This window comes from Sorex araneus, chromosome 8 (assembly GCF_027595985.1).
Source record: "Sorex araneus isolate mSorAra2 chromosome 8, mSorAra2.pri, whole genome shotgun sequence".
Classification (NCBI taxonomy): Eukaryota; Metazoa; Chordata; class Mammalia; order Eulipotyphla; family Soricidae; genus Sorex; species Sorex araneus.
This window is the reverse complement of record NC_073309.1, coordinates 53,195,310-53,217,113: the sequence shown is the minus strand read 5'-3', so window position 1 is coordinate 53,217,113 and position 21,804 is coordinate 53,195,310. Positions and strand designations below refer to the sequence as shown.

The window sequence follows — 21,804 nt, the reverse complement described above, 5'->3', positions numbered from 1 at the left end:
TCCCCTCCGTGGGTGCATGGCGTGCCTTCCTCCTCCTCCGGGCCAGGGCTCCTGGCGGGGCTGATCTCAGACGACGTGAAAGACTCCAGGGGAATCTCCCAATTTTCTCCTGCTCCTCTCCCCTTTCACAGAAGGGACAAACAGGCCCAGCTGCGGTTCTTGCACCCCAAGATCCAGCCACCTCCGTCTTCAGATGCTGACATTTTGACCCGAAGGCTCTGATCAGAGACACCCTCTCCCCAAGTTCACCCAGGCCCCTGCTCCAACTGGGATCATGAAGATGGGGGGACAGTGAAGTGGAAAAGGTTGGGGCCAGTGGCCTCTATGAGCTCAGCTGGTGGGCAGGGAGGGGGGCAGCGCACCCCGATTCGGAGGGTCCTGGTGCAACCCAGACTCGCTGTTTTGAAAACCCTTGTGTTTTAAAATGCCACTATTCACAGTCCTCCTACCTCCCTACAACCTTCCCTCTGCCTACACACACACAGACACACACACACGCACACGCACACGCACGCACACACGCATGCACACAAAACTCTCAGAAAACAACTGAATTAAAAAAAAAAGCCTCAGGACCAAAGAGATAGTACAAGGATCACTGCAGATGCTCCTGAGCACCGGTTGGAGCCCCCATTCCCACTGGGTGATGCTCAGGAAGCTCCCTCCCTCCCAAAAAGAAGCCCCCCGAGACCTAATTTGCCCCCAATGGGTTGGTCACCAGTTAGAAATGAAAGGGCAGGGTGCAGAGACATCCTCCAATACGTTGTGTGGCCAAGAAGGACTCCAGGACCCCAGAATTCAAGGCTGTTGCTGGGATCCTCACGATACCCCCTAGGCAGAGCCCCACAGGACCGACACAGGGCAAGGTCCACAGAACCCCATGGGACAGCAGGGGCCCAACATGAGCGGAGAATTCCAGGCAGACAGACACACAGTGACAGCAGAATGCTCTGGAGAACTCAGGGCTCTCAAAGGTGACAAAAGGAGGGGCAGGAGCCATAGGACAGTGGGGAGGGCGCTTGCCTTGGTGGCCAACCTGGGTCCTACCGCTTTACCCCACAGGGTCCCCAAACACGCCAGGACCTGTGCACAGAGTCCAGAACAAGCCCTGAGCACAGCCCCAAACTTCAAACAAAACACACCCACCCCCAAATGATGACAAAAATACTTGGAGGCACAGAGAGGGGAAGGTTACGGAGGGGCCCTCGGGGAACCGGGGCTCCCCTGCCATGCCAGACACAAGGAGATCTCAGATCTGGCAGGAGACGAGCCGGGGGACACGACAAGGGCATTCCCCAGAGACCCTAGCCCAGGGTTCGGGCTTCTGGACAGCCGGTGGCCTGATGGTGCGCGGGTCCCCGCCCTCTGCCCCGCCGAGGCTGAGGCGTCGGGGCGCGGGGCTCAGGCTCTGCGGGCGGCGGGCAGCAGCGCGCTGTCGAACTGGTAGGTGAGTTTGCGCTTCACCTTGCGGATCTCGCCGGTCTTGGCGTAGTTGCGCAGCGCGCGGGCCAGCTTCTGGTAGGTCATGCGCTTGCGGTTGCCCTTCTGCTGGCCCCAGCGGCGCGCCAGCAGTTCCTTGTGCTTGGACGAGAACTGGAAGACGCCGGCTCCCGGCTCCACCCACCACACGCACTCGCGCATGTCCCCGCGCGTCAGCAGGCCCAGCAGGAACTGGTACAGGCGCAGCTTCTTGCGGGCACCTGCGGGGGGAGGGCGCGGCGCGTGAACGGGGGCGGGGGGGGGGTGAGGGTGGAGGAGGCTGGTCCCCAGGGCTGCCCCGTATGCTGGACAGGCAGCAGCCCCCTTCCATCCTCGGCCCCGCGGGCGTCTCCAGGACTGCCCAGAGAAGCCACTGAGAGTGCCCCCCCCCAAACAAAGGGGTACGGGGGTCCTCGTAGTGCTTATCCCGAAACCCCACCCAATTTTGCTCTCTAGTGCGGGAGTCACTTCTGTGCGGTGCTCTGTCCCAAGCCAGCAGTCACATGCATCCTAGACCTTGGGACTTGGAAGGACAGTGGCTGAATACAGCGGTCCAGTGGCCAGGGAGCTATGGTTGGGGGCATCCTGCCTCCCGTTTCTCTCAGCATTGCAGAGGGCTGGGATCCTGGGAGGGGTGTCTGTGTGTGAGGACTGTGACTTCTGGGATGCGCGTCTTGGCAAGCACCCCCCCTCCCATAGAACTAGGGGGTGATGCACATGCATCTCAGGCCACTAGACAGAGACCCCAGCCCCCACCCTCAGCTGTGTGGTTTTGGAGTGGTGACTCAACGTCTCTGAGCTGGTCTGCTCAGCTGCAAGGGAGGCTGGTGTGTGTGTGTGTGTGTGTGTGTGTGTGTGTGTGTGTGTGTGTTTCCCTGGCACAACTAGGGCACTCTTACAGCTGGGCTTATTACGTCATTACGGGGCCTCCATCTGAACCCCATGAGACAGAGTGGTGTAGACAATACCTGTTCTGAAGATGGGAAAACTGAGGGATAGAAAGGGACTGTAATGAGCAATGCTAGGTTCCCAGGGATTGAGAAGGAGGGCTGCCAGACATGGGGGTGGGAGGAGGAGTGAGTGACTGCAGATCAGCTGGGCACACACACACACACACACACACACACACACACACACACACACACACACACACGGGCTTCTCCTGCTGACTGAATGCAGCAGTCCAGCCTCGCAGGGTGCCAGGAAGCCTGGAGGCCTTATTGGCATTAATTGATTTCAGGAACAAAATGTTTGATTCCTGCCTATCAGCAGGTAGTGGGGAGCGCTGCACTGTGTTTTCATCCCTCTATCCACGGGGCGGGAGGGAGGAGGCAGTGGAATGCCGCCCCTCCTGGGTGGCTCGAGAAGTGGAGACACTTGCTCCATATTACACAGCCACCAGGGGGCGCTGGAGGACACAGTAAGGTCCTTGGAAAGGTGGGGTCGCTGGAGCCGCCTTCGCCCTGCTTGCTCCCACGTACCTGCCTCTGCTCCCCTCCCTTCGGGGCCAGCACCGAGGGCCTCGTCTGACTCGCTGTCTGAGACCTCCAGCGCGGGGCCGTCCAGCAGAATCTCCGCCTCCTCGTATGGGATGTACGCCGGGGGGCCCAGGGTCTGTGGGATGAGATAGATGGCTCTGGGTCCCCTCTCCCCGGCCCCCCGCCTTGGCTTCCTCCTCCTGGCATCCTGCTGAGGCCCTCCAACTGTGGTGTCAGTCTCCATGGAGCGGCCAAACTGTCCCATCAACTCTTGATGATCAGCGCCAGGTGCCAAATTTCTACCAAGTGGGCCAGGCACAGAGCCCTGGGTATGCTCTGTGTGCAGGTGCCCCTGGTTCCATACCCACATCACCCTGAGCATCGCCCCAGAGTGACTCCAGGAGTGACTCCAGAGCACAGAGTTGGGTGTAGACCTTGAACACTGTTGGGTGTGCCCCATCCCACCAAAAAAGCAGGTTTTCTGTTGTTTTTGTTCGGGGAGGGGAGGCAGTGTTCAGGGCCTATTCCTGGTTCTGCACTCAGGGATCACTCCTGGCAGGGCTGGGGGCCTGTATATGGTGCTGGCGACTGAACCCAGGTCAGCTGTGTGCAAGGCAAGCGTCCTACCCGCTGTCCTGTCTCTCCAGCCCCCAAAGCTTCTTTTATTATATCAGTGCATTGCTTCTGCTTCTCACCTGCATGGGGAAGTCTTCTGCAGGGTACCCTGGGAAGCCGGGCCCCAGGGACTCCAGACTGGGGGCCAGGTCCAGGCTTCCGGCTGGGTTGTATGTCGTGGGTCCGTAGCACAGTTGGACACCCTGGGTGTGGCTGAAGGTGGCCATGGCTGGGTCAAAGGCTTCGTAGGAGGCTGTGGGGACAGGTGGGGCCTCGGCCCATCCCCACAGAGAGTCTGGGGATAGACACAGGGTCAGGACCAGCGAGCCGGGTCTCCTGGGCCGCGCCGCCGGGCACAGAGGGGCCATTGTGGGCCGTGCAAATCTCCGGCCTCAGGATTTGCATGTGCAAACAGGAACGGGCCACAGAGCAGGGAGAGGGTCAAGAGGCCTAAGCACCCAAAAATCCTGGGCCTCAGCACCCCCGCCATAGATAGGGTCCTCCAGACACAGGTGGGGCAGGACATGGGGAGGGACCCCTCACCTGGAGCGCCCTCGGAGTCAGGATATCCGGGGTGTTTGCCGGTGTCCAGGTCATAGAAGACTCCATCTGGGTACTGAGGGAGGACGAGGGGTCATCCTGGGTTGTGGGGAGTCCCCCCCCTCACTTGGGACCAGCAGAGAAATTCTGAGAGGAGGGGAAAGGGGGAAACAGGCAGCGTGAGGTAGGGAGAGAAGCCCCGAGACAGATGCAGGCCTGGAGAGCTGCTTGCATGGCCAGTGGCCAACCTGGCACCACATAGGGTCCCCCGAGCCCTTCCAGGAGAGATCTCTGAGCACAGAGGCAGGAGTCAGCTGGCTCCTGAGGCTCCTGGCAGACCCAGACACTTGAGGTGGAACCTCATAGCACCTGGGGAAGGACCCCCATCCCTGCCTGCAGTAGGCAGAGGATTCTCCTATGAAGGGAGGACCCCGTATCAGCCTACACACTGCCTCCATTTGCCCCGAGATCTTGTGTTAATTTGCACCGAGTTGATCCTCCACAGCACCCCCATCTCCCCACCAGTCTCTCCTGTGTGACCCCAAAACTGAAACTATCCTGTCCATCCACGACTTCATTCTAAGAAAGTCAGCAGCTTTTGATGGTACCCCCAGGGGGGAGAAACCCAGGAGGAAAGGTCTGATTTCCCCGGGGTGGGGGTAGCCTCTGGGGTAGAAAACAAGATGGGGGGATGGAAACCCAGACCCAGGCTTGCTGTGTGTTGAAGAAAAACCCCGAAGGGGGTTGGCTGGGCCTCAGTCACCCCTGTAGGGCCCACTTTCAAAATGGCTCACAGACTCCAAAGAGAAGAGGCATCCATCCCTGTGCGCTGCTGGCCACGGCGGGGAGGGGGGGGGAGCTGGGTCCCACTTGTCATCGAGGCCCCACTAAAGAAGAAATGTCCCCACCTGCCTGCTTGGGTCTCTTCCAAGCACGAGTGAGGCTTGCTTTATTTCTTGGGGCTGGGTTGTGGGTTTCTGGGAGCACACAGGGGCTTGGGGATCGTTGTGTGTGTCTGAGGTATTCCCAAGGATCATTTTGGGGGTTTGCTCTGGGGCCACACCCGGTGATGCTCAGGGATTATTCCTGCCTCTGTGCTCAGGCATTATTCCTGGCAGTGCTCAGGGGATCCTATGGGATTCGGGGGATTAAACCCAGGTCGGCGGTGTGCAAGTAAATACCCTCCCGGCTGTATTCTTCCTTGGCGCCCTGAGGACCCTTTTTTGAAAGCACAAAGCTGAGAAGAAAAGATAGATAGAAACTTTGCAAATAGTGAGGTGAGCCCCAACTGAGACAAGGTCAAAGGCACAAAGACCCCTCCCCTCCAGATACCCCCATGGGAACACGTCTCTGATGGAGGGGGCGGAGGGAGAAACTGAGGCAGAGAATGCAAGGGAGCCTCAGGGACCCACCCCCCTCCTTGGCTCCCGGGACCCCCTACTCACCAGACAGCTGAAGTGTGGAGTGTCGAGCCTGGGAGGGGAGAGACACAAGGGCATGGCTGTCATCGGGCCTTCACCAGAGTGTCCACAGGGGCCAGTGGGCGCAGCTGCAGCTGTGACCCCCACAACCCATCTGCTGGGGTGTCTGTGCGAGCAGCCCTACCGCACCACAGTCCCCACAGCCCCCAGCACACAGGAAGTTGGGGGCAGGGGCCAGGCAAATGTCCCCCTCCCTGGGGGGGATTTGCATAGACCAAGGCTGGGGGGGGTGGGCAGGGAAAGTGAAGGAGAGAAAGTCCCCGAGGGGGGGAGATGTGGGCACAAGCAGCCCCAATGCGGGAAGATGGGGATACCCGGCCAGTTCTGAGCCCCCTGGGATGGGGACGGAAGGGAAGGGCCTGGCAGGAAGAGGTAGGAAGACTCAGAAAGATGGACAGACAGACGGAAGGATGGACAGATGAACAGTGGGAAGAGAGAGGAGACCCAGAGAGCAAAGGGAGAAGTGGAGCCCCCCCCCCGTGTGACAGGATGGACACAAGGTGGGGTGGGGGCAGTGGGGCAGAGCTAGGAGGGGGGCTGCAGGGAGAGAGGCTGTTCCCTCGGGCAAGGCTGAGAGCACCCCACTTACTGTGCAGCCTCCAGGGCGAGCATGGTGGCGCGGGGCTGGGCTGGCAGGCACTGCAGCCTCCAGCCCTATTTATACCTTGGCCCAGCCCCTGCCAGGGGGCGGGGAAGGGGGGCAGGGGTGCTGGCAGCCGCTCAGCCCTCCCCGAAAATCCCCTCAGGGAGGGGGGTCAGGGGAGGGGGCCAGATTGATTGCACAAGCCTTGTCACGTGATGGTGGGCAGGGCAGACCCAGGGGCCATCTGGATTTGGGGATCCCCATGGTTGGGGGGTGGGGGCTGACCCTGAGGGAGATGGCAGAAGGCCTGGACAAGGCAGAGGGGCAGACATGGCACAGGAGGGTGGGGCACCTGGATTCAGGCTTGACAACCACCTGGAGGCGCAAGGGAAAGGAGGGGTCCCCAGGGTCTCTGAGGGAAACCCGGTCTTGAAGCCACTGAGGACCCCGAAATGGAAATATCGTGGGTGTGACAGGGAGGGAGGTCCCCTTGTCCTGTGGGGAGTGGCAGACTCCGTGCCAGGGGCTGCCCCGGCTGCAGGAAACAGGCACCTGGAGTGGGGGTGGGGTGGGTGTGCCCTCAAGCGGTGCCGGGGGGCCTGGGGGAGACAAAGGCAGGCCAGGCAGCAGTGGAGAAACTGGGGCAGGATGGGCAGCAGAGGGGAAACTGAGGCAGGATGGGCAGCTGAGGGAAAAAGCAGGATAGCCAGCAGAGAGGGAAACTGAGGCAGGATGGGCAACAGAGGCGAAATGGGACGGTGGATGGCAGAGGGGAGAGCTGAGGGCCCTCTGGGGAGGGTGAGCAGGTGCAGGGTGTCTCAGTGCAGATGGCCCCCCACTCCCCGGCGCCAAGCTCTTACCCCCAGCCCCCTCCCCCCCTCCCGCAAGAACAGAGCCACAGAGTCCAGCTGACATGGAACCAAACTTTATTCATCAGTAACACGACTGCTCCACCCGCAGCCCTTTGCAGAGGGGCCGTGGTCAGGGTGGAGGTCACCAGGCCTCCGGGCCTGGTGGCCCGAAGCGTCGCAGCAGCTGCTCTTGGTCCTCCAGGTCCTTGCGCACCTTCTTGCGCATGTAGAAGATGGGGCAGTCCCGGCTGTGGGCAGGGGCAGGGTCAGGGTAGGGCCAGAGCTCGTGCCCGCTGCCCAGCCTCACGACAGAAGGGGGCCGTTCCCAGGACTTTGGTCCCTGCCTGCTGTCCACCCAAACCTCTCCCGAGTTGGCTGTTTGCTCACCAGGCACGGGGGGAGCCGATAACAGCGGGTGCCCGTAAGGCGCGGGGCCACCAGCCGTATATCACCTGTCACCTGGCGTGGGAACCCGCCCCGCCCGCGTGTTCCCTGGGGAAAGGCCGGCCCGCCCTTGGGGGCCAGAGCGGTCTGTGCGCTGCCCTGGGACCCCCACACCCTGCAGGTCCTTGGTGGGCGGGGCGTGCGGGAGCCAGGGGGCGGGGTCCCACCTGGTGCAGATGACGTCCTCGTGCAGGCTGCCCTGGCAGCGCTGGCACTGAGTCCAGAGGCGCGAGAAGCGCTCCTCCAGGGCGTTCAAGTGTGATACCTGGAGACAGTGGGGCCGGGGCGCTGAGCAGGTGCCTGACGCCCCCCCAACCCCCGGCCTGTTCTGGTGCCCCTCACCTCCTTCTGATACAGCTCGGACTCCCGGGGCTGGCAGAACTTGCACACGGCGCCTGGGGGTGGGGGAGCACAGGGCAACGTTGGGGCAGGGCCATGGCCCAGCCACCCCAGCCCAGCCCCTTCCCTGCCTGTGGCTGAAAGTCCCGGGAGACGGAGAACAAGGGAGCGAGTGTGTGTGTGGGGAAAACTCCCGGGAACTCCCGGCTGGGGCGACGGCAGCGCCCCCTACAGGCGGGCGGCTCACCCTGGTGGTTGAGGACCGTGCGGCAGCCGATGCAGCAGCTGCGGCGCTTGGCGAAGGCCAGCAGGCCGCCCACCTTGCCCGTGAGCACCGTCTTGCAGCGCGTGTGATCCCCGCCTGTGGGTGAGGACGGCGGGTGGGCCGGGCGCCCCGAGCTGGGGGTTGCCCTCCCGCCCTGCCCCTCCCCCGAGCCCCTCATACGCAGTAGCACTGCCTCGGCGCGGCCCTCGCCCAGGATGGGCTCGAAGATGCGCAGGAGTGGCTTGGCGAGCTGCTGCTCCAGGTAGTACTGCGTGTCGATGGGCAGGCTGTGCTCCAGCACGTACAGGGGGTCCTGCAGCAGGGGGGCCGTCACCGCGTGCAGTGGCGGGCTCCTTGGGATGCCCAGAAAGACACACCGGCCCTGGTGTCCGGGCGGGGCAAGGGGCCAGCAGGGGCCGGGAGGCACTGGGGCCGCCTCACCTGGCTGGCTCCCAGGGGCGTGTTAGGGGGAGGTTCTCCAGCCCCGGGGGCCCCCAGAGGGAACCACCCATCCCGCTGGCTGGAAAGCAGAAGTGAGAGCGGGGGCGGCGGCAGGGGCGCAGCTGGCCTGACCTCGGACTTCATGTAGGCGGCCACGCCCTTGGCGGCCCCGATGATCACGTAGGGGACGCGGTCGCCCAGGCTTGGCGCGCTCCCGGGGTCCCGCTTCCTCATCCTGCGGGGAGACCACGGGTGAGGGCGACTGGGGGGGTACGCAGGAAGCGGCTATTTCTGGCCGACCCCATCCCCCGCCGGCGGACCTCTCGGCCAGTTCCACGTGGGCCTGCTTGCCCGCATAGTCGGCGGCGGCGCGCGTCAGCTCCTTGGTGATGACCAGCTGCGAGATGTCGATGCGGTTGCACAGCAGGTCCGAGATGACGTCCTGCGCATGCGCCACGGCGCCCGCGGGGTCCCTGCGCAAGGGGCGGGGGAGCGCCAAGGCTCAGACCCGGGAGCACACCCAGGGCGGGGAGGGCGCGCGCAGATGGCCAAGCCCACACTTTCCACCCGCGAACCGCGGCCAAGCGCAGGCCGGCAGCTGTGTCCCCACGGAGGGGGGCTGTGGGGGTCTCCCGGGTCAGAGAGTTGGGCGGGCTACAGGCCACACCTGTCGATGAGCAGGCGGCGCAGAGAGGCGGTGACGAGGTTGGCCACCAGGGGGCAGTTGTCCCTGCGCACGGCCTCCAGGCCTTTGCAGTCCATGCGGTCGTGGGCATCTGGCCGGGAGGAGAAGAGCAACCCCGCGTAGCGCTTCTTGCTGATGAGCAGGTAGGGAAAGTAGACCTAGGGGGGCAAAGCAGAGACCCCCGAAGCCTCAGGTCCGGGTCTGTCCTGCAGCCTGAGACCAACATCCCCTGAAAACACCAGAACCAGAAATGTGGGCCACCTGGAGATGGACCATGATGCTGATAACAGTGCTCAGAATTTTGGGAGCCCCTGCCAGGGAGCCTGATATGACAGAGGCACCCACAGGAGCCTGAGAGGGTGTTGAGTATGCCCCAAGGTCCAGGGGGGCGACCCCAGGAGAACCCCAAATCTAGGTGTACAAAGAGACCCCAGGGCTGGAAACTGGGGCTCCCAAGCAGGGACTCTTACCCACAGGGTCAAGACACATCCAAATGTGAGGTGCTGACCCAACCAGAGGAGTTTCCCACACCAGGAAACTTCACACACACACTCAGTCCTGGTGGGGCGCTGTGCAGAGGGGCCCCTGGACCAGCACAGCCTGTGCCCGAGCCCCAAAAGAAAGACCTAAGCCCAGAGCTGAGCAACAGGACAGCAGGAATGGCACTTGCCTTTCAATGGGCCACCCCTGATTCAATCCCTGACACCCCCATATGAAACTCCTGAGCACTGCAGATGTGGCCTCCCGAGAAAGGTCCCCCCACCTACCTTTTCGAACTCCAGCCGGATGGGTGGGGGGAAGTGTCCTGACACCCAGTCTGCGGCCTCCCGCCCCAGCGCCATGGCCTCAGCCACAGAGGAGACGCCAAAGCGGCACATGACGGAGTCCGTGTCCCCGTACACCACCTGTGGGGAAGGGCCATGAGCGGGGCCAGGCCGCCCCCCACCCCTACCGTCACTGGTGGTCTGACCTTGGCGTCTGCGCTGTAGCCACCGTCGCGGGTGTACTTGGACTCCACAAGCTGCTTCGTCTTCTCGATCATCTGGCGCCCAAAGCCGGTGACACTCTAGGGGCGTGGGGGGCAGACTGAAGGCCCTGGGCCACCCCTGGCGGATATGGCTGTCTGGAGGCCTGGGCTTGGGTCAGTGTCCCCCCACCAGCTGTCGCTTCCGAATCAGGGCTGGGAGAAACTGGGCAGTTGATCCACCTACACGCTAGGGCCATTAATTGGGGTGGGGGGGGCGCCCTGTGCGCCATGGTATCTGCTATCAGCCTGACCCCTGGCTCCTTCAGAGCCCCCTTCCTATATGGTCACCCCCAAGAGAAATGCAGGCCCAGGGCTGAGGGGGCGTCTGCAGGGCTGCCCACGTCATACCCCCCTGAAAGCTGCTGGGCAGACACGTGGGCATGGCACCTGGTCTCCTAGGGGACCCAACAGCCCCACCCCACCCACCGCACCACCTCTGTCCTGTGGGTGGAATAAACTGTGACCTGTGTCCAGACCTGTCTGGAGTTCTGGCCCGTCTTGGGATTGGGGGCCTGGGACGCAGGCAGTGCCAGCATGGCACTGTGACTGGGGATAGGCTCCCCACAGCAGGGCGGCCAGGGCGGGGCCTGTCTAGACAGGGCCAGCAAGCACCCCGTACACTGACGGCCCTGGGGCACTTGGTCAGTACATGGTGGGGGAGGGGTCACTTCCCCTGTGCCCAGGGAGTGGGTGGGCTGCTGACTGTGACGCGGCACTCCCCGTGCCACCTCTGCTCCACGCTGGCGCCCCACGCACCTGCGAGATCTCCAGGCAGGGCAGCTTGCCCACCTGGGCACCGGTGAAGCCATACACCGAGTTGGCGCTCACTTTCAGCGCCAGCTGCCGCCCGTCCAGGACCTGCCGCCGCAGGGGATCTGTTTCCTGTGCCAGCTCGGCTTTGGCCCTGTGGGGGCGGGACAGAACCACTCAGTCTCTGGCAGGGGGGCGCAGGGAGAGGGCGGGTGCAGCCCCCCGTCTGCCCACCTCTTGCGGGCACTCAGGAGGTTCTCCAGGATCTGGGGGAGCAGCCCCTTCCGCACGGACGCCTTCACAAACTCGTCCCCCGTGGGCGTCCGGATGAACTGCTCCTCTGTCAGGCTGCAGGGCAGACGGGTCACCCCAGGCCGCCCTCTGGACACCCCTGCCTCCCTCCCAGGCCTAGGGGGGCCCGTACCCTAGCTTCTGGGCGGCCCCAGGCCTCAGGAGGGTAGTGTAGCATAGGTTGTGGGCCATCATGATGGAGGGGTACAGGGACGAGAAGTCCAGCGTTGCGATCGGCACGTCGTAGTACCTGGCGGGTGGGGGAGGCGTCACACCCAAGCGCCCCAGCCCCAGGGCCCCCGGCCCGGCCTCGGGGCTCACCCTTTGAGGGGCTCAATGACGGTGGCCCCCGTGTAGTCCTCGCCGCCCTCACTCTTCACCACGGGCATCAGCAGGCCCTGGCGCATGGCCTGTGGGGATGGGTCAGGCTCAGGTGGGGCCCAGGGTCCCAGGGCAGGCTCCCCCACCCCCCGCCAGTGCTGCCCACTGACCTGCCGTAGCAGCTGCGACACCACCTTGACCTGCTGGCCCCGGCTGAGCAGGTAGCTGAGGGGCACGCCTGTGACTCGGGCCATCTCCACCGCGTTCACCAGCACCATGAGCCGCTCCAGCAACCGCAGGGGCAGGAAGGCGTCCTTGAGGCAGTACACGGCCAGGCGGCGGCGCGTCTGTGCGTTCCCATTCTGGGGGCGGCACACAGGGATGGGTCAGGGGGCAGGGGGAAGGGGCTGGAGTTGGAGAGGGGGCTGGAGCAATAGCACAGCGGGTAGGCCGTTTGCCTTGCACATGGCCGACCCCGGTTCGATTCCCAGCATCCCATTATGGTGCCCCGAGCACCGCCAGGAGTAAATCCTGAGTGCATGAGCCAGGAGTAACCCCTGAGCATCACCAGGTGTGACCCAAAAAAGCAAAAAAACAAAAAAGAGTCCAAGAGGGGAGGTCAGGGGAGGAAGCCGTGGCTGCAGGGCTGGGGGCCCAGGTGGGGGCAGCGGTGGCGGGGGGATGTGGGCGAGGGTACCTGCAAGTCGGTGATGATGCTGTGCTGCACGTCCTCCTTCTGCTCGCCCAGGAAGTGGAAGCTCACAGCGTTGAGCGTGTAGGAGCGGAGCTTGTGCTCTCGCAGCAGCACCTGGTGGGGCGGGCAGGAGGCTGGGCTTAGGGGCACGGCACAGGGATCAGCCCAGGGTGGGCTGGCCCAGGTGGGGTGCAGGCACTCACCTGCAGCATGTCCATCTGCACGCGTCCCACCATGCTGACCACCTTGCTGTCCCGCCGTCCCGTCTGCTTCGATTGGAATGACGAGTCTCGGATGCTGGAGCGGAGGCCTCGCACCCGGCCCAGGAAGGGGAAGTTCGGCACCTGGGAACGGTGGGGAGCAGGCCAGGCTGCAGGGGGCACTGCCTCCACCCATCCTTCACCCTGGTTTGCTCAGGCGGGGGGTGCTGGGGACAGGAACTCAGTGGGAGGTCAGAGAGTGACAGTCCTCATGAGAGGAAATCAGAGGGGGGAGGTAAGGAGCCAGCAGACAGGCAGACTGCAGTGCACCTGGATTACTTTTCACGACACTTTGGGCCCAAAGCGCCGGGAAAGGGAAGAACTGCACTATGGCACCCGGGTCATGGGCTCGACTGAGCCTCAGCCAACAGAGGCCCCTGCCCCAGGGCATGGCACCCCTAGGAAAAGGCTCTGCAGGTGATGGAGTCAAGATGAGGACATTGGGGGTGTCCCAGGGACAGGGGTGGAGCATCAGGGCATGTGGGGCCAGGTGGTGGTGGGGGTTTTGGGGTGGCCTTAGCCCCCTGACGGGCACAGCCCTAGGGAGAGAACAGGTGGAGGCACGAAGTCCCTTGAAGGGGGTGCGGGAGGGCAGGACCCCAATCTGCCTCACCTTGAGGGTCTCGGCCCGAGAAATGAGGTACGGAAGGTCGAAGTTTTGGATGTTGTAGCCAGTGATCACATCAGGGTCCAGGGCGCGGATGAAGGTTGACCAGGCCTGGGGTGGGGGGACAGCCACGGGGCCACCTGCTTGTCACCCGACACCATCACAGCGCAGACCCTCCCCCCTCACTGCTGGGAAGATTCTGGAAGGCCCTAGAACCCTCCCGACTGTGGAAGACAGGTGGGGCTCACAACCGGAAACCCCACACAGGTCTGGCCCAGGGTCTGGGGGTTCTGAGGACCAAGGGGGTGTCGGGGCCGGGCATCACCTGGAGCAGCTCCTCCTCGCGTTCGTAGCTCTGCACCTTGGCGCCCAGGATGGGGGCGCAGGGCTGCAGCGTGAGCGCCAGGCGCAGGAAGGGCTCCGGCTCGCCCCAGCGCAGGCCCAGCGAGCAGATCTGAATCACAGGGTCCCGCTCGGGCTCAGGGAAGATCCCTACGGGGACAGGGAGGCCCAGGCACCTGACTCCCGGCTGGCACACTGCCCCTGGACCCCACCGTCCGCGCAGCCCCAGCCCGGCTCCCCGCTGCCGTCACCCCTGGCCAGCCAGACCTTTGCGGCCGGCGCACTCAATGTCGAAGCTGAGCACGCGCAAGGGCGCAATGCGCTGCCACTGGCCCTCGGGCGGGTGACTGATCACGTGGGACCACAGCACGTCCACCTCCAGCTGGCACAGCGTCACCTGCAGGGACACCTGCAGGTCAGCCCCGTAGGTACCCAGTCCCCTCCCCCACCCCAGCACTCTTGCCCCCCACCTTCTCCTCGGGCCTCAGCACGTATTTCCCGGCCGGCAGCTCCAGCCAGTTGCAGCCCACGATGTCTGTGTCCACCATGAACCTGTGGGCAGAGGGTCAAGGGACTACTGGGGACACTAGGCCAACAGGGACCAGAGGCCCGTGTAGGGATGGGACCATGCAGGGGAGGGTCAGAGGGCAAAGGCCGAGTGGGGATAGGACCGTGCAGGGCAGGGGCAGAGGCCCACATGGTGGTGGGGTCATGCTGGGGAGGGTCAGAGGGCAGAGGTCCGCGTAGGGATGGGAAGATGTTCCCCTCCTCCAGGAAGCCTTCCCAGCCTGCCCCCGGGAGGAGGGGCAGAGGGCAGAGGCCCGCGTGCAGACGGGCTGTGCAGGGGCTGGGGCTGGTGGGGATGGCCCGTACCGGATCTCAAAGTCGACGTTGGCCTCATAGGGTGCGAAGCTGGGGGTGCCCAGGCCCGCCACACGGATGCCCTGCTCCAGGAGGCGGCGGGCGGGAGCCACGAGGCGGGGCAGCGCCAGCGTGATGCGCAGGAACGGGGAGGGGCCGCGGCCGTGGTACCCAAACATACCTGTGGGCAGAGGCGGCTGGCACCGGCAGGGAGGGCTCCCCACCCCGCCCCGCTGCCCCACGGACACTCACTCTCCCGGGAGCAGAGCTCCAGGCCCTGCACCGCCGGCCCGCTGAGCTCCTTCCCGCCACGCTGGTCCCGGCTGATGGCCGCGTTCAGCTCCCGCTGCAGGTCCGCCAGGTGCTCGGGCCCGAAGCCTGGGGTGAAGGGTCGCTCAGAGGGGTGGGGGTGAGGGGGGACCCCTGGAGGCTAGGGCAAGGAGTGGTCTCAGGCAGAGGCACTCACCAGGGGGCGCAGGAGTGTAGAAGTAGGGTGCAAAGCCATGGATGTGGCAGCAGACCGAGACGCCCTCATCGGTGACCCCGAAGGCGCGGAGCACGGGCACTGGGTCTCGGGAGGGAGAGGGCGCACCCGGCAGGGGCCGAGCAGCACCTGGAGGAGGGGGCGCTGCAGTCAGGTCGTCCCGGGGCACCCCCAGAGCTCTTCCAGGTGAGAATCAGCACGCCCGCAACTTGGGGTGCCCCACCTTGCTCCCCACAGCTCTTGCCCTTTCTTCACAAGGAGAAAACAGAAAATGACTTTTTCCTGGGGCGTGCAGGGGGGCCCGCCCAAGCAGTGCTGGGGCGCTCAGTCCCTGGGAGTAGCAGTTGCCGTGTGGCGCTGTGGGGTACCCAGGATCAAAGACGGGTCCTCGGCGTGGAGACGAGCCCCGCAGGCGAGCCCGCTCCAACCCCAACAGTGTCTGGGCCCAGAACAGTGCCACCAGGGTCTGGCTGCTCTTTGCTGCAGGGCATGGGGAGGGACGGACCCCTGCCCTGCCCGGGCCCCAGGGAGGCTGAGACCCGGTGTCTGTTTGCACCACATTCCTCACCTTGTTACACACCTGCTCCCTCAGGAGCCTTCCCGTGGTCTCCCCTGCGTCCCAGAGGCACCCCCCAACCCCGCCTCCCATCACTCACCACCCAGCAGCCCCTCTGCGGGAAGATGTTCCCCTCCTCCAGGAAGCCTTCCCAGACTTCCTGCCACCCCAGTCCTGGTCACCTGGGTGGGCAATGCCTGGGCTCCAGACTTACCCACATAATGATCAATCTCCAACTGTTGGAAGATGAGGGGGTCCACCTGGGGGTCCAGGGGGGGTGGGGTGGGCCGAAGCCAGCGGGCATCAATGGCTGGCAGGGAGAAATGGCCTGGGAAGGGGCGGGGGGGGGGGGGACATGAGACATGGAGCACGGTGACACCCTGGGACCCTGCCCCCACCTGCCCCCCTGCCCCACCGTCAGCAGCCCCCTCCAGGGCCGGCTGCGCCTCTTCCTCTTCCTGCTCCTGCAGCCTGCGCTCAGCCTCCAGTTCCTCCATCAGCGCCAGCTCCGCCTCAAACTGGGATGGCTGTGGCGCATCATCTTCATCCCACAAGCCCCCGCGTGCCCGCTTTTGGGGGCCCCCAGGCTCTGAGGCCAGCCGCCGCTTGCACTCCATCCTGTGGGGTACATGGGAGCAGGGTGAGGGCCCTGGCCCAGCTGGCAACACACAAAGTGGGGACCCAGGACTGGCAGAGCAGAGAGCCGTGGGTGGGGACCCCAGATGGACACGGCAGAGAAAGGTGAGATGGAGGCCACGCGCCCAGCGCCGCACTGTACCCCAGGTCACTGGGTCGTGTCCCCAAGATGCTCCCCCTGCCTCTTCCACGGACAAGACTTCTGTCCGGCGTATTTACACCGAGCTCCAGCATGCGCGGGCCAGTTGTGGGAGGACTGGCGGGGAAGGGGCAGGAGGGACTGAGCTGGGGTGATGGGAATGTGTTGAGTCCACCCGAGTGCTCCCCTTCCCCCACATCCCGGGGTTTCTGGGCAGAGGTGCCATCGCCCTGCAAAGCTGTGCTTGCCAGGTTACTTCCGGAAGCACTGTTTGCCATGCCAAAAGGCTGGAAACCACCTAAATGTCCTCCATGAGGGACTGTTTAAATAAATCACATTGACTCTGTTCACTGGGAATAGTATGCAGCTGTATAAAGGAACGAGGAAGCGCCACAGGGAGTGTGGGGAGGTTCTCAAAGACTCATTGTTAACCAGGGAAAGAAAAAAGATCTAAGGAAATATTTACTCCGATCCCCGCCCTTAAGAACCAATCAAGGCTGTCAGGCAAAACTACCCATCTGGAATCTTCCAAAAGCTCCATGTTGTGAAAAGGAAAAAAAAAGGTGGGGGTGCGGCAGAAAGCTACTTGGGGTAAAAGGAGAGGAGAGAGAAACGCCACCTGGACTCCCAGCATAAAAACTAGCAGCAGGGTTGGAGAGACAGTGCAGGGGAGGGAGAGCTCTTGTCTTGCATGCAGCTCGGATTAATCCCCAGTACTGCATGGCCCTCTGAGCACTGAGCTGGGAGCAGCTCCCAAATGCTGCTGTATGTGGTCCAGCAAAACACAGGGGTTAGGGGGCTGGAGCGATAGCACAGCGGGTAGGGCGTTTGCCTTGCATGCAGCCAACCTGGGTTCGATTCCCAGCATCCCATCTGGTCCCCTGAGCAATGCCAGGAGTAATTCCTGAGTGCAGAGCCAGGAGTAACCTCTGTACCTCTGTGCATTGCTGGGTGTAATCCAAAAAGAAAAAAAAAAAAACCACACACAGGGGCTAGAGCGCTAAGATAGTGGGGTGGGTGCTGGCCCAGCATACAGCAGACCCAGGCTTGACCCCAGCACCCCATAGGATCCCTGAGTCCACCGGGAGTGATCCCTGAGCGCAGAGGCAGGAGTCGGCCCTGAGTACTGGCTAGCATGGCCCCAAACCACACCACGTCACAATAAAGGACCCTGCAAGTAGTCATGCAACAGGGCCCACCAGTGCGGGGCTGTCCAGGAGCCAGTTGTCCTGCGGCTCTGATGACAACAGCAGGCTGGCCGGGCAGGACGAGGCCTGCGGCGTGGCTGGCTCACCATCACCACAGCCCGCCAGCAGGAAAAGCACGTGCAGGGGAGTAAATGCAGCCAGAAAGGGCGCAGGGGAGCGGCTAGTGTGTGTTGGGCGGGGGGCGGGAAGGAGTGGCACCATGGTCCAGGCAGGGCCCCAACCCTAGCACCCTGGCACCCCACAAGTGCCCGCAACACACGCGCCGAGTGGGCAGGCTCCACGGGACAACCACCAGCCCGGGCCGTGCCCACTGTGCTGCTGCTCCAGTCCGGTCACAGCTGAAACCCTTTCTGCCATCACCCTCGGCCATCACCCGCTCAGGGCCCTTTCCTCCCTTCTGGCTGTCTCTAGGGACACTTTCCTACTTGGCAGATTTTTCCAGAATGGAATCAGGCAGAGCCTGGTGGCTTCCACTCAGTTTCCAGGCCCCCCCAGGTGTAGGAAGACAACTCCCCCCTCTAATTCCACAACAAAGTTGAGGGGTCCTCAAGGGAGGGAGCATCCTTCTGGGTGTCTACCTGCGCCGGTGGTGTGTGCGTGCGCCAGTGGGTGTGTCTGCCTGTGTGCTTCGGCCCTGTACAGGGAGGGAGGTGGGAGGACTGCACTGCACTGCCCAGCACCTCTTGGGTGCCTTTGGCAGGGAGCCCGAGTGCCCAGGGGCCTTACCCCACAGGAAGAAAAAAGCCGTGAGGCACCTGTTCTTGTCTGCTCCCCCAGGGCAGGGCCCACAGAGCGGGGCCAGCAGGGCCAGGCTTCCCACCAGGCCGAGGTATGTCTCCCTGACCCCAGGCCCAGGCGCGTGGTGCCAGGGAAGGTGGCCCAGAACACACTCTAGGTTTCTAAGCTGGGGGCCCTGTGCTGGCCTCAGAAGAAAGTTGGCATGTCCCATCACCTGTCCCTCACCAGGCTTGGGGCGCAGAGAACAGACTCCAAGTGTGAGGCTCGGGGTCCGGCCAGGGTGTCTCTGGGACACTCCCTGTTGGTCTCTCAAAGCGCCTGAGCTTTCCCCAGTCCAGGCCCACCTGGCTGGCCCGGCGGCTGTGCACCCTGGGCTGTCTCCAAGCTTCCTCCAGCCCCCTGCCCCCGGGCCCCCCAATCCAGCCGCTACCAGCAGTGACCCGATGCCAGCCTGCCCTCTGCACGGAGCTGCTCCTTCTGCAGCTCTGCTTCCTGGGGCCCCCTCCCTGCCCCAGCAGTGCCTGAAGTTAAACAGCATTCACTAACCTGTTTCTTCAGCCGCCCTTGGTGCCAGGGAGGTCCATGGCCAGCAAGGTCAGAGCAAGACAGGCGCCCCCCCACCAAACCCTGCCCAGCCCAGCCAGCATTGCCATCATCATGTTCAGCAGCTCTGGGAAACCTCCAAGTCACATTTCTCCCCTACCATTCCCTTCCAAGCTGGGGAATGAATGCACTCCCGGAGGCTGACTGCGCCCCCTGTTGGAACAGGATGCCCCCTGCGCCCCCCTGCACAGGCACCAGTAGATGAACTGGCCAGCCCCCAGGGGGCTCCCCACATTAATCCTGCCGGCACCCCAACCTCAACTGGGTGGGTTACACCATCAGCTCGGACTGGCCATCTCCACTTTGCTCAGAGCCTGGGCCCTGTACAAACATCTCCAGCTGTACAGAGGACTGGGGCACTTACACAGAGGAGGCCCCGAGTCCCTCCCTTGGGGGATGGTCCCAAGGAGTGACCCCAGCACCGAGAGGCCTCCAAACCAATCAACAGCTGGAATGACAGGATATCCAGGGGGGAGGCTGCTTGCCTTGTACCCAAGTGACCCAGGTCAATCCCCGGAATCCCAGAGGGTCCCTCATGCACTGCTAAGAGTGATCCCTGAGCACAGAGCCAGAAGTAAGTCCTGATATGCCCCCCAAAAAAAACCCAATCAAGTCTCCCACAGTGTACGGGCCTGCGCGGTGCGTGCCCTCCTGCTCCCTCTCCGACTCCTGCCATGCAAGGGCTGCCCAGCGCCTTCAGGGGGCCTCACCCGATCTCTCCAACTCAGGGTCCAGGTGTGCCTGGCCATCTGCCTGCAGGCCAACCTTCCCAGGTCCCCACATACTCCCCCAGCTCAGTGACTGTTCGGAGCCGGCGCCCCAGGAGTATGCCGAGAGCACAGTCTCATTTGCTCCTGTGCCCCCCAAAGCCAGCGCTCAATAAACACTTTATTTTTTTGGGGGAGACGACATCCACAGTGCTCAGGGCTGGACTCCTGGCTCTACACTCAGGGATCACTCCTGGCGGTATGTGGGGGACCAGAGAGGGTGCCCCACCTGCAGTAATGTCTCTCCAGCCCCTCAATAAACACTTTCTGAAGGACAAAGGACTCAGGGCACATCACCAGGACCCCACCACTGATACAATGTCTGGGATGCTGCCCAGGTGGGCACAACTCTGGATGGGGGTGGGGGTGGGGGGGCTAAAGCAGGCTCCAGATCCTGAGCTGGGGACATGGGGTGGGGGGGCCAACTCGACCACGGAGACTCTGAGAATGCCCGTCTGCTTGCTCCCCTCTGGAACCCGGCTCCAAGGGAACCACAAATACACCCTACACCTTCTGCTCTGCCTGGAATAGGACAACCTTTCTGGGTTCCCTGCATTGCCCACAGGATCCAGGGTGTACAGCGGGGAGTCACATCCCTTTAGACTCATCAAAGGCGCCACCAGTCCAGCAACTCTTCCCTGAGTCCTTCCTTCCCCTCTATTGCAGTCCAGCACTCAGAGTTGAGATCTCTGGGCAGCCACCCCCACCCCACCCATGTGGATTGTCACTGGCTCTGCACGGCTGCCCTAGAGTGGACAAGGAAAGAGGGAAGACCCACTCAGTGTGGGGGCTGAGGTGGGGAACCAGGGGCTGCTTGCCACAGAGTGGGACATCCTTTGTAGCCCCCATCTGCTCATTCCAAACTCTGCATCACAATGACACCCCCAAACCTGCTTTCGACCTTGTCCATGGAGACCTGCAGCTCCAGCTAACTCACCCAGATCCTTCTCCTGCTCCTTACACCCTGTGGACTACAGCCCCCTGAAACAACATTTTTTTTGTTTTTTTGGGTCACACTCGGCGATGCTCAGGGGTTACTCCTAGCTCTGTACTCAGGAATTACTCCTGGTGGTGCTTGGGGGACCATATGGGATGCTGGGAATCGAACCCAAGCCGGCCAAGTGCAAGGCAAACGCCCTATCCTCTGTGCTATCGCTCCAGCCCCGAAACAACTTTTTTTGTTGTTGCTTTTTTTGGGGTCACACCCAGTGGCATGCTCAGGGGTTACTCCTGGCTCCACACTCAGAAATCTTGGTGGCGCTCAGGTACCTCTATGGGATGCCGGAGATAGAACCGGGGTGGCCTCGTGCAAGGCTAACGCTCTCTCCACTGTGCTATGGCTTCGGGTGGCCCCCCATACAACCTGACCTGAGGTTCTCTCCACCTGCACCCCAACCCCTCTCTCTCCCCTTCCACCTGACCCCTGCTGTAGCCCAGCCAAGCTAAGTAATTCAAGACATTCTCAACACTGCCCGGGGGTCCCGCTCCCTGTCCAGGCTAGAAAGCCGAACCCCACTCTAAGGTCCTTGCATCCGAGACCGCCCACCCCATCTCCCTCCAATGCTGTACCCCAGAGAGGCAAAGCCGAATCACTCCAGCTCTCTGATCCGCTTTCCGTCCGCCTGGACCCTCCAAACTGCTGAAAGCGTCAGTCCCCCCGCAGACGGCCGCCGCTAAAGTTCTTAAGCTCCCCCAAACTCTTCCGGTCCCGCCCATCTTAAGTCCCGGGGGTCGCGCAGGCCGGGGAGCCCCCCCCCACCCGGAGCCCCTTCACGCGCGCCGCCGCCCCGCGCACGCGTCCTGCGCCCCAGGCCCCTTGCGCCGGCCAGGGGGACGCGACGGCCCGCGCCCCACAACTCCTCGTAGCTCTTTCAAGCCTAGAGCCTGGCTCCTTAAGACCCATTTCCTGCCGGGCTGCGGCCCCGCTATAGCCCGTTCCCCTCACACACCTGCTTCAAACAGCTTTTCCCGCCACAGCCTCCACCGCCGTGACCCCTGACTCCGGCGCGGCGCAGGCGCAGAGCCGCCGCGCGCCAGCCGGGCCCCGCCCCGCGTGCCCAAATAGGGAGATGCCCCGCCCAATACGGCCCTGGACACCGCCCCCAACCTAGTATGTGACCACGCTCCAGAGGGTAAATCCTTAGCACATCCCGCCCTCTTCAATATTAGGCCCCAAGCCACGCCCCTTTCTTGAGGCTCCGCCCCGCGGCTCGCGCTGTCTGCGCGCGCAGCCGCCCTGGGCTGCCTGGGCGCTGCGCGTGCATCCGCCGGTCCCGCCCCGCCCCGCCCCGTCCCTGCTGGCCCTGGCGCGCAGCGGTT

At 63.4% G+C, this 21,804-nt stretch overlaps 2 protein-coding genes across 2 annotated transcripts; both read right to left on the bottom strand.

Annotated features, from left to right (window-relative positions):
• Nucleotides 1-745: 745 nt before the first annotated feature.
• On the bottom strand, nucleotides 746-6,205 carry SPIB (Spi-B transcription factor). Its single transcript, XM_004619865.2, has 6 exons — nucleotides 6,183-6,205; nucleotides 5,558-5,585; nucleotides 4,116-4,188; nucleotides 3,653-3,867; nucleotides 2,961-3,093; nucleotides 746-1,700 (listed from the first exon to the last, which is right to left on the bottom strand). The coding sequence occupies exons 1-6, from the start codon at nucleotides 6,203-6,205 to the stop codon at nucleotides 1,402-1,404; spliced, it is 771 nt and encodes a 256-aa protein (XP_004619922.1). The 3' UTR covers nucleotides 746-1,401.
• An 886-nt stretch (nucleotides 6,206-7,091) lies between these two features.
• POLD1 (DNA polymerase delta 1, catalytic subunit) lies at nucleotides 7,092-21,523 on the bottom strand. Its single transcript, XM_055145483.1, has 27 exons — nucleotides 21,435-21,523; nucleotides 15,810-16,012; nucleotides 15,609-15,722; nucleotides 14,821-14,967; nucleotides 14,607-14,732; nucleotides 14,367-14,535; nucleotides 13,964-14,045; nucleotides 13,761-13,890; nucleotides 13,477-13,643; nucleotides 13,158-13,262; nucleotides 12,488-12,628; nucleotides 12,288-12,398; nucleotides 11,761-11,952; nucleotides 11,591-11,679; nucleotides 11,403-11,519; nucleotides 11,213-11,326; nucleotides 10,985-11,132; nucleotides 10,172-10,267; nucleotides 9,969-10,106; nucleotides 9,184-9,359; nucleotides 8,837-8,989; nucleotides 8,649-8,751; nucleotides 8,256-8,388; nucleotides 8,058-8,171; nucleotides 7,814-7,866; nucleotides 7,639-7,736; nucleotides 7,092-7,275 (listed from the first exon to the last, which is right to left on the bottom strand). The coding sequence occupies exons 2-27, from the start codon at nucleotides 16,009-16,011 to the stop codon at nucleotides 7,170-7,172; spliced, it is 3,324 nt and encodes a 1,107-aa protein (XP_055001458.1). The 5' UTR covers nucleotide 16,012; nucleotides 21,435-21,523; the 3' UTR covers nucleotides 7,092-7,169.
• Nucleotides 21,524-21,804: the final 281 nt, after the last annotated feature.

Coding starts and splice junctions, on each gene's coding strand:
- SPIB (XM_004619865.2), bottom strand. CDS start 6,205: ATGCTCGCCCTGGAGGCTGCACA. Junction 4,189..5,557: donor CTCCACACTTCAGCTGTCTG/GTGAGTAGGGGG, acceptor GTCCTCCCTCAG/TACCCAGATGGAGTCTTCTA. Junction 3,868..4,115: donor TGACTCCGAGGGCGCTCCAG/GTGAGGGGTCCC, acceptor GTCTATCCCCAG/ACTCTCTGTGGGGATGGGCC.
- POLD1 (XM_055145483.1), bottom strand. CDS start 16,011: ATGGAGTGCAAGCGGCGGCTGGCCTCAGAGCCTGGGGGCCCCCAAAAG. Junction 14,536..14,606: donor GGAGCTCTGCTCCCGGGAGA/GTGAGTGTCCGT, acceptor CTCTGCCCACAG/GTATGTTTGGGTACCACGGC. Junction 9,360..9,968: donor TCCGGCTGGAGTTCGAAAAG/GTAGGTGGGGGG, acceptor TTGCCCCCCTAG/GTCTACTTTCCCTACCTGCT.